At 35.7% G+C, this 11,459-nt stretch overlaps 1 protein-coding gene across 1 annotated transcript; it reads right to left on the reverse strand.

Moving 5' to 3' along the window:
- Positions 1-500: 500 nt before the first annotated feature.
- Positions 501-4,309, reverse strand: LOC132170523 (eukaryotic translation initiation factor 6-2; the record flags this gene model as incomplete). The annotated part of the gene is given in 7 exon segments (XM_059581528.1): positions 501-1,222; positions 1,313-1,423; positions 2,330-2,460; positions 3,605-3,649; positions 3,776-3,861; positions 4,006-4,102; positions 4,233-4,309. Coding segments are annotated over 7 exon segments (738 nt in total). The 3' UTR covers positions 501-964.
- Between the last annotated feature and the right edge of the window lie 7,150 nt (positions 4,310-11,459).

An 11,459-nucleotide genomic window follows, 5' to 3' on the forward strand; every position in this document is an offset into this window, starting at 1 on the left:
TTTCCATCTGTTGTTTGAAACCTCTCGTCTGTTATGGGAGCAATTGTGAACTCGTACTCGCTTAAAAAAATTTACGGTTTTTTTTTTTTTTTTCTGAAATACTTAAAACAATTTACTATTGTTGAGTGTTAAGTGACAAGGTTGCATAAATGGCGGAAAATGAATCCCTAGTTTAGTTAAATGTGGTGTTGTTTAAGGTTGTGACGGTTGTAGCTTCTATAGAATCAGAAGCAAGTTCAATACTTGGAGGCTAATGCTATTATTCTTGGCTATTTTTTATGTCAAATCACTTGAAAAAAACATAAAAATAAAAAGTATTTAAAACACTCAACTTCAATCAATGTGAAATGAGTAAATTATTCTTGCAAGGGTTAAATTCTTAAGACAAGCTTGTGTCGATTTTACAATTACAAAATATTTATCGCATATAGTACATGTGGTCATCTGATAAATGAAATTGGCAGCATGTCACATCAAAACATGTATCATAAATCATAACATATGGAAAATCCATAATCAGCATTCACAATCTTCAAACATTTTTGTTTATATGGCACATTCACATCCACTTGTTTTTTAAAAGAAAAACAAAAGAAGAAAAAGAAACACTTAAGAGATGAACACTTAAAAATATGTTGAGTTGAGTTGAGTAGAAGTCATTTCCTAGCACTAGGGAACATCCAGGTGAACGCTGCTGGCCAGCAATACCCATCACTAATGAGCAATGATCTCTCTCGATAGGCGACAAAACTGCCCAACTTGGGCGAGCATCCGATGATTCAAACAAGCATTTACAGAGGTAGGAGGTGTTTGTCTGTCAGATTAACAGATACAATTAATTCATTCTTTCGTACCATTGAACGAAAGAATTCCAAAATTCATGCTTCTTGATCGAAACGTCAGGAAAACAGAATAAATTATAACTGCCAAACAAGTCAAAATTAACATGTACGTGCTTCAAGCCTCAAACGTAGCTGTCAATTAATGATTTCCTCATCTCATCCACGATTGCACTAGGCTGGGCTTCCCTCAATTTGAAAACGCTCTCAATGACAGAGAGTTCTGTTGCTGTGGTATCTGAACCACAGAATGCTGTCCAATCGTTCACTGTCATCCCAGCAGCTATCACTTCACTACCACGGTTCACACTCCCAGCCACCAGAGGGACCTGGAGAAGTGTTGAAAGTTCATCCAAGTCTTCAATGGAAGTATGGGGATGGACCTGCAACAACAAGTGTTTGATGAAGACACTAGTAAGCGGATGATGCCTCAATAAACACCATTTCGAGGAGAGCCATTTATTTTTACTTACCAAACCACCTCTGTTAGAGAAAGCACAGTAGCTGCCCACAAGAATATTACCAGCAATTGTCTGCCTAAAAACTTCTACTCCCAGTACGTCAGCGATCATCTCCTCAGTTTCCTGCGCAAAAATAAAACAAATTCATTCTGAATAATTTACCAACTTCCAAGTTGACAAGGTTAATGGTGCCAGCTGAAAAAGGAGCAAGATTTCAGTGGAAGGAATGGTGCATCAGCTGTGCTTCTCAAAAGAAAATTACAATACCCAGAATTGCTTGCTTCTTAACAAAAGACACTACTAGCTCACATTACTAAACCCTTGGTAATCATACAACCAAAATATACCTGCTAAAAGATTCTAAGATATGACAACCCAAATCCAACCATCCAACAAAAATGAATGCTAAACAATTCTATACCAAATTGTTGCTAAGAGGATCTAAACTTCCACAACAAACCTTGCCCCATTAAAATTCTCAAGGTACCTTTTAGGGTATCTTCAAGGAAAAAGGAGCATGTATCTAAGGGTTCAACTCCGCATATTCTTTCATATTATCCAATTACTTTAGTTGCCTCTACAAAGGAACCTTATGCATCACCTCCTCAAACTTCGACGGATTTATAACAACCAATGAAAGCAATAAAACTAATCGCAGTTTACAATACACTTGATGTTATCTATTCTGTATGCTTTTCAGAGAAATTTTCCATAATTGTCATTTAAGAATCAAGCACCTCTCAATAGATAATTTGATCAGAAACAGAACAAAGGAAAGCAAAGGGTATCTAAGGTTTACAACCTGTTGGATTTTCCGTTTGTTTGTCTATGCAAAGATAACTTATGGTCACTTGCTCAAAATTTCTAAGAACACTTTGGCAAGGGAGATTAACATATGAAGACAAGAAAAGGGGGAGGGAGGGGGAGGAGAGGTTCATGAAATGAATGCAATCACAAAGCCTCTTTTTCAGATTGGGCTGTAAGTCAGAAATTACAAAATTATCAGCTCTAAATATAAGACAATGATACCCTATCAAGATCTGTATGCGCGAGAGCAACGTGGTCGTTGCACGCTATACAATTTCCCAGAGCAGAAAGCCTCTCATCAATGCGCTGAACAACTACTTGATCCGGTAGACTGTTTCTCAAGTGCTGAAGTTCTGCAGCAATAGCCACAAAACAATAAGACCTCAGTAAGTCAGTCAGTAGATAAATTGCTTGTGCATATCAAAAAATACAATGAGATCTGTAGTAATTACACCTCCAATGGAATTTATAATAAGCAATCAAGAAAAAATGAGAAAGTATCTTTTTTCACTACTTTTTTTTTTCCTTAATAAACAGATAAATGATCAATTATGCTGGCCCCAAAACTTAAGGCACTGTCGAGCATAACAATAGATATTCCAAATACTAGGAGATTGAAGGACCACTCATGCAGAGTCCAAGATATCATTAAATATGATACATGCAGCTTAAAGAAGGACATGAACTGTTGGAGACCATCCTCATGTCTCCGAGGTACAATTGGAGAATTGAACAGCACCATTTATTGTAATTATTACGATGAGTTACAAGTTTCTTTCCCATTGTTAATGAATTTACAAGAAAATGTTTCTATATAATTTAACCTGAGATCCATATGTTTATGACACATGAAAATTTCTTTTTCATGGTTCAAGCAGAAAAACAAAGAAAAACTATACAAAGCTCATCATTCCATGTTCACACTATTCACACATTGCCAATACCACTTCATCCTCTTATTAGCATCACCAGTGCACATGAATAAATTAAAGTTATAATCTTATGTATTTCCCTCCCTTTAGCCAAAGTTACAGAACTGCTCTCAAGAAAAACCTTATACTGTCTGAGAAACTTCATAGAACATCCAATTTTAACTTTAATAGTCTCCATCAAACACACTGCATTTTTTCAGTTTAAATCAAGGCCAATAGCATTTCCTCCACAAAATCAGAAGATGATATAACACATCTTCAAGCCAAATAAAACAGAAGCAGTGAAGTACAAGAATCAAAAAACCATCATATTAAGTTACAGAATATTTTGGCAAAAAAAAAAAGCTTAAATATTTTACTTCAATTTATCATGATCACTAAGCAACTTTAGCTCAATTAGGATGACAAACTTTCAAACTATGAATTTACATGGAAGAAGAAAAGATAAGCAAGAGCAACAGACAAATACATGACCCACTCCAAGTTATTGGCAAACATTACCAATAATCAGGTGCAACTTAGATAATGATTTGTAACATGAGAAACAAATTAAAATGATACAAACCTTGGTCAGTCGTGGTGTGAGGAACGAGAAGCCCGTTTTTGTTTCCTGCAAATGGCAATTGAAAGCAAAGTGATATGAAGGTTTTCTGCAGCTATCTATCTTTCTCTAACAGCAAAATAATACCATAAAAGAAAAGAAAAATAGTAAAATCAAGAAAAAGGGTATTAGTACCAGCACAAAGGCGTCCAATAATGCGAGTACCGCCAATGGAGGTCTTAACAATAGGGATAGCATCTGCTAACTCCGACTCAAACGTACTGTAAAGGCAAAAGACGTGCATTTGCATTGAATTCATTGTACAACGAATAAATAAATAGATCAAAAGAGGAGTAACAGTAATAATAATAAGAAGTAAAAAATTAGAAATTAGAAAGAGAAAAAGAAACGAAAGTACAGGAAACCTGTAGAAATTTTCGGAACCACCAATAGCAACTAAACAGTAAGCATTGGTGAGCTTTGAGAACACACCCACCTCGCACGAGTTCTCAAACTGAAGTCCTGTATTTATGTATTTACATATTCTATTCAATTCAATTCATCCTCTCTCTCGTAATTGTAAATAACTAAACTAATAAATAATACAAAGAGAAATTTCAATAATTTTCTCCATGAATAGCAGAAAACTTACTAGTCGCCATGATCAAACTTCAAATCAGATATCTGCCAACTTTATCTACAATTAAAAAAAAAACAAAAAACAAAAAAAAAGGGAGGGAAATACGTAAATAATTGTTGTTTATCTGCAACTAAAAGAGGTTGAATGGGTTACTCGTTGCCAGAAACGAGGTGACGGGGTGTAAACGAGCCGAGCTTGGGCGAGCTTTGGCTGTCCAGGCTCGGCTCTTTTATTTTTGGGCCAGGCTCGAGTCGAGCCTGACTTTGCTGTTCGAGCTCGGCTCGACAGGGTTGGAACCCTGTTCGAGCTCGAGCTCGAGCTCGTCTACTTTTTTTTTTTTTTTTGGTAATTTAAGCCTAACTTTAAGAAATCCGCCCAATATTTTCTGGGCAACCAAACAAAATTGGTCCCAACCATAAAATTAGCCTAACTTTAAGAAATTCGCCCAATATTTTCTGGGCAACCAAACAAACACATCAAACGGCAAGGAATCTCGACCCACCCAAAATTGATCCCAACCATAAAATTAGCCTAACTTTAAGAAATCCGCCCAATATTTTCTGGGCAACCAAACAAACACATCAAACGGCAAAACCCCAAACCACCCACCACCCAAGAAGAAACGGAGAAAAAATAACCCAAAAAGAAAAGAAAAACCCACAAATCTTATCACCTCCTCCGCCTCCGATCTGCGGCGTACTGCGAGACTGAAACGTCCTCCGAGAGCGGCGTGGACAGCGGGGTTGGCAGCGGCAAGTTCCTGGAAACCGGGCACGAGCCGTTCAGCTTCAGCCAGGCGTCGAGGTGTGCGGTGGTGGTGGTGGATGATGTTGGGGGCACTGGGAGAGTGGTAGGAGCGGCAACAGAGAAAGGAGGCGAGGAGGATGATGGAGAGTCTGTGAGAGGAGAGGAGAGAGAATGGAGAGACCTGTCGAGAGAATGGAGAGATCTGATAGATTTAGGTTAAATTTGGGTTCTCTAATTTCCAACCGTTGGATTTGGAAAAATAATTAAATTTTAAATATTAACGGTTGGATTCGTTTTACCAAAAACTTATCCCATGTGACTGTGTCTACTTATATCTGGTGTGCTTGTTTAATATGATCCATTGATCATATATACGTTTTCAACATTTAATATTACTCGTCAGATTAGATCAAACAAAGCAAGTTTACGGTGTCTCTGTTACACCATATATATTCTTTTTAGTAAATGCTTGATAGTTGCCATCCCTTAATATCATCCAACGGTTATTAGATCATCAAAACATTTTGGACAGTTACGATTACACTTATATACCATAGATCAAATTCAAATTCAAGTAAATTATTAAATTCAATAAAAAATTCAAAATTTAGAAATTAGGAATAAAAACTGTGTTATGTAGTATTATTTAGGGTCAGTTTGTTATTTCAATTTTAATAATTACAATTTTAAAAATTGTGTTTTTTTCAATCGCGTATTTTTTTTTTCTTCTTATTTTAGATTAAGTATTTTTTAAATTACTACGTAAAACGCTTTATGTCACACACTCGCACACACTAATCACTATTATCATATTACATATAGTATTATTTAGTTAATATGTTAAAATGTTAATGTTTAACACGGGTCAATTATATAATGTCAATATTAATATATATTGTATCTTATATGTAAACATTTATATACTTATATGGTTATATGATTGTATCATTATCTAATTTATATGGGTAATGGGTCAATGTTAATTGTTATAACTTATATACTTATATTATATGTTCTCATTATCACGATTCATGATATATGATTTAAATTCAAATTGTTAAGTTTTTACTTACCGTAAATTGTAATTATAATGTATAAATTATAAGAAACACATCAGTTACTTAATTATTCACCAATGGGGTATTTCTACTAAAGAAAATAGCAGTTTTATCCCGATTAATGCGTTGACCCGACGCTCTCTCATAAGTGGTCAATAATTTTGTCATACGGTTCCAATGGCGGCGATTTGCCCTGCAAAACAGCAAACTGTCATCTGCAAAGAAAAGGTGATTGATGCGAGGTCCCCTTTTTGAAGTAGGGACCCCGCTCAATACACCTTCGCGATCGGCTCTTGTGAGAAGAGAACTAAGGGCTTCGGCACATATGAGGAACAAATACGGTGAGATGGGATCACCCTGTCGTATACCTCGTGTTGAAGCTGCTAGTATCCCCGTTACTCAACAATTTGACAAGTACCTTGGTCTTCCCGCCCTTGTAGGGAAATCAAGAACAAAAGAGTTCCAACATATTCTTGATAGGATATGGAAGCGGTTGCAAGATTGGAAGAACAAGCTCCTCTCTCAAGCGGGAAAGGAGATATTGCTCAAAGCGGTAATCCAAGCGATCCCTTCTTATTGTATGTCTATTTTTCAGCTCCCTAAATGCTTTTGTAGTAAGATTAATTCTCTCATGCAACGGTTTTGGTGGGGGTCAAATAAAAAAGAAAGAGGTATCCATTGGATGAAATGGGAAAGGTTGGGTATGGCCAAATCAAAGGGAGGGCTGGGTTTTAGGGATATTAGTGTTTTTAACAAAGCACTCCTATCTAGACAAGTTTGGAGATTATGGAAAGTCCCTGATAGCCTCACTGCCCAAATTCTGAAAGCCAAATATTACCCGGATGTGGAGGTCCTTGATGCAGGTTTGGGAAATAAACCTTCCTTTGCATGGAGAAGTATCGTTGGCGCTAGTGAGGTTATTAGAAACGGGCTGATTTGGAGAATTGGTAATGGTAATAAGGTAGATATTTGGGGCAGTAAATGGGTACCTTGTCCAACTACCTACATGATCCAATCACCTAGATCGTTATTACCTCCAGATGCAAAAGTGAAGGACCTTATTGACAGCAACACAAAGGGGTGGAACCATACTCTGTTGAAGGAACTTTTCTGGCCTGAAGAAGTTACATCCATCCTCACTGTTCCTCTTAGTAACACTGATCAACCAGATCGACAGATTTGGAGAGGAACGGTAAATGGAGAGTTCTCGGTCAGAAGTGCGTATCATTTGTGGAAAGAAAATATTTGCCAGTCAAGTGCGGAAGGATCGAAGAAGAACGAAGACAGCAAAATATGGCGTAAAGTGTGGAAGTTGGGTATCCCGAATGCATGGAAACTGTGTTTTTGGCGGGCATGCCATGATCTGCTTCCTACTCGGGCAAATCTGGTGAGTCGAAGGGTGACAGAGGATCCAAGGTGCCCCATATGCGGTCTGGAGGAGGAGACTACACTCCATATTCTGTGGAGCTGCGAATCTGCCAAGGACGTGTGGAGTACAATGGGACGCCAATTCCAGAAGAGTTGGTGCAGAGGACCTACTTTCTTGGCAGTGGTTGAAGGCTTGCTAGGAAAATGTGATGATGAAGACTTACAGTTGCTAGTGGGAGTTACTCGTAATATCTGGAGAAGAAGAAATGAATGGATTCATGAGGGTAAGTTCATCTCCCCAAATGATATTGTGGAAGTAACGAACAGGGGAGTGGAGGAGTATATGAAGGCGAACATGCACAACCATAGCCAAAGGGGTGATGATGAAAGCCCAACTCGATGGAAGGCTCCTGAAAATGGCTGGGTCAAAGTGAACTGGGACATTGCGTTGGACAAAGCCAATGGCCGGATTGGAGTAGGAGTGATTGTGCGGAACGAGGCGGGGAGAGGAATCGCAGCAAAGGGTTCCACAAGACTGGGCTTACTAGACGCCACTGCTGCTGAAGCCTTGGGTGCTTTTATGGCTGTGTGTTTATGTAAAGACTTAAGGCTTACCCAAATTTATTTGGAGGGAGATGCCAAAACAGTGGTTGATGCGGTAACAGCGGGGGAACGGTCTTCTCGAAACTTTGGCCAATTGATTGATGATATTCGAGAAATGTTGGCCCTCTTTCCGAATTGGCGTATTGGTCACATAAGACGTGGTGGTAATAATGCAGCTCATGTATTAGCCAAAGAGGCTATGAAGCGAGTCATTGATAAGCTTTGGATTGATGAAATCCCAATGTGTATCTCTGATATTATTGTGGAAGAGCAAATTGCTCTCTCCAATTGAGTTTTGAATACAAGTGATCCCTTATTTCAAAAAAAAAAAAAAAAAAGTTACTTAATTATTAATCATTTAATCTAATAGTAATACTCAAACTCTAAGTAATAAATTCATATGATCTAATGGTCGTACACTCATACTTAAATTTTATGATCATATTATCTCACAATTAATATTAATATTAATATTAACTTAGATCTAAGATCATGTGATACATCATATATGTTTTATAAGAATAAAGTATATAATTATAATGTATTGATTAAATAACACAATAATTTATGCAGATATACCATATGATTATATAATGATTAATGATTATGTGATATATACGATTCCAATTTCCAAAGTATAAACTATCTAATTATAATATTTGTATTAAATGACACAATAACTTGTGCGGTTGTACTATATGATTATATCATATAATAAAATGATTAATGATAATATCATATATATATATATATATATATATATTTCTTATATGTTTTTATATTAATATATACATATATTATATATATAATATATATACACACATATACATAAATAACAAAAAAAAAACAAAGGTATATAGTATATTTGTTATTATTGAGTAAATGAGTAATGTTGATTATATATTGTTATTTGTTACTTAATAAAAAATATACCAGCCGAGCTTAATAAGCGAGGCGAGCCTTATACAAGCCGAGCTCACGAGTTAGCCGAGTCGAGCCGAGCTTGCTTCGTTTAATATTCGAGTTAGGATTTGTGTTCACGAAGTGCTTCATTTAATATTCGAGTCGAGCACGAGCCGAGCTTATGCGAGCCGAGCCCGAACTTGCTTGGGAGACGCTTCGCTCACTTAACAGCCCAGAGACGAGGTGAGACAGCGATGATGCAACCAACCCTGAACGAGATGATACTTAACGGCGACGACGCAGCTCGGCGAAGAAGTTAACAGCGATGGCAGTTCGACGAGGAGGAGACCAGGGGGAGAGAGAACGAGATGTGCAGCGGGTGTGGGTTTTCCGCCAACAGAGTTTGATAAGGGTTGGGGACTTGGGGTTGCAGATCGAGCAGATGGGTTAAAAATATGTTTTAGGGTTGGGAAAAATATGAACCCCTGTGATGAAATTTATTAGATCTAATCAATCTAACAGTTATCAGATCTAACACTCATAGAGGTTAAAAAAAAAAAAAGGGTATACTATAATATTATTAAGTTATTAACATACACATCATAGACCTATAGTATTCATCAATACATGTACACATTGTATATTTGAATCTAAGTATCTAGATAATCATAAAGCTTTAGTTTACTCCAATATCTCACTAACATCAAACCTAGAAAAATCATGAATATTTGTACCATTCACCTAACAATCGCAGTATTAAAGTTGTTCTATTTAGTAGTAACAAGTCATGTAAAATGAATGGTTATAAACGGTCATTCAAATTTTACGAACTACGCAAAAATAAGATCTGAATGATTGAACACATGATTGTTGTTTTAAATTTTATAATTTATTTTCATAGCAACAGCAAAATGGACGGTTCACTCAATAGGGCGGTTGAAGAGAACTTCTAATTCCTCTACAATAAGGACTCAAAATGTCGGTTTAAGAGAGGAAAAAGGCGCCAAGGCACTGTATTAATATTTATAGGTTTTTAAATTATTTATTTATATTTTAGTATTTAGAGGGGTGTTGGATATAAATTAATTTTTATTATTTTAAATCTCTAAATGTGTTGCTCCCCCCTACACGTAGCCTCTTATTATTGGTTGGCATGTAAAAATTAATACCTAACAGACATCTTATAACAAAGTTTTCCTTGAAATTGAGATAGAGAAAATTCATTCAATTTATTCTATTAAATTGATATTTGATTTTAGAGAATATGATTTTTCACATGTATTTTTAATAAGATTAACATTGTATATAATTCCCACATGCATTATTAAAAATGCAAGTGAAAATAACGTGGACATATATCAATTATTATAATGGGGTAAAAGATTTTTTTTTTTTTTTTTTTTTCTGTCCAATTTGGAAGACAATTTTATCGTATCCCTCTATTAAGAATTAGACAGAAGGCATCCTACAATTTTCCCGTTTTTATTTTTAGATAATGGGCTTTTTGTGCCTATTGTAGTTTTTTTTTTTTTTTTTTTAATCTCTATTAGGGCCTACTTTAAATGATTTTGGAAATAATTTGAGCCGATTTTTAGTGTTTTAAGCTTGTTTTAATTTATTTTAAGCCCTAATGTTTTAAAAATATATTAATTTCATTTTACTTTTGTAATATCCGCAGTCCCATTCGCAAAATGTGGATATTCCTTTTAGATATCCCTATCATGTTTTTATTAACTGCGTCAGCACAGTTATTGCAGTTATAATCCGCTATTCGTATGCTAGATAATAGGCTTTTTGTGCCTATTTTAGTCTTCTTCTTTTTTTTTTTTTTTTTTTTTTTATAACTTTCTTTGGGTCTCTATTATGACCTATTTTAAACAATTTTGAAAATAATTTGGACCGGTTTAGTGTTTTAAACTTGTTTTAATTTTCTTAAGCCCTAATGTTTTGAAAATATATTAATTTCATATTACTTTTGAAAACGATGTAAATATAATCTATACCTTATTCATAACAACTTCATTTTGGTGAATATATACATAAAGGGTATACAGATTTGTTTATTAACGGCATCCGCATACCCTAAAACTACTATCTACATCCGCATATGCAAATAGTGATTTTTGCTAGCCACATCCGCATCCATATTCGTATGTGCAGATAACGAATCCCAATAGTTAATATCCGTCTTCATGTCACCCTAATGTCTAGCATTACTCAAAAATAAAACTTTGTTATCCTCATTCAGAAAGCACCACAGTGGATCCCCCCCATAGTCTCAGATTCCTCAAGATTCCATCAATCTTATTACAAGGGTAAATGGAAAACAAGCTGATGTCTTTTCAAATGTTCCGAAAATCAAAGCAATGTATAGAGGCACTTCATTTCCATGTAATATACTAACGCCCTCTTGCATTGCATGGGCAGAAATCATGCACAAAATTCATTACATCATTATGACGGCAAGAAACCATCAAATTCTAGTATCCTCAGTCAAGCAATTGCATTCTGTTTATCCTCAAGAAAGCATTTATATATGCTCTGTGATTTTATCAACAGA

Source organism: Corylus avellana, chromosome ca2 (genome assembly GCF_901000735.1).
Source record: "Corylus avellana chromosome ca2, CavTom2PMs-1.0".
Taxonomy (NCBI): domain Eukaryota; kingdom Viridiplantae; phylum Streptophyta; class Magnoliopsida; order Fagales; family Betulaceae; genus Corylus; species Corylus avellana.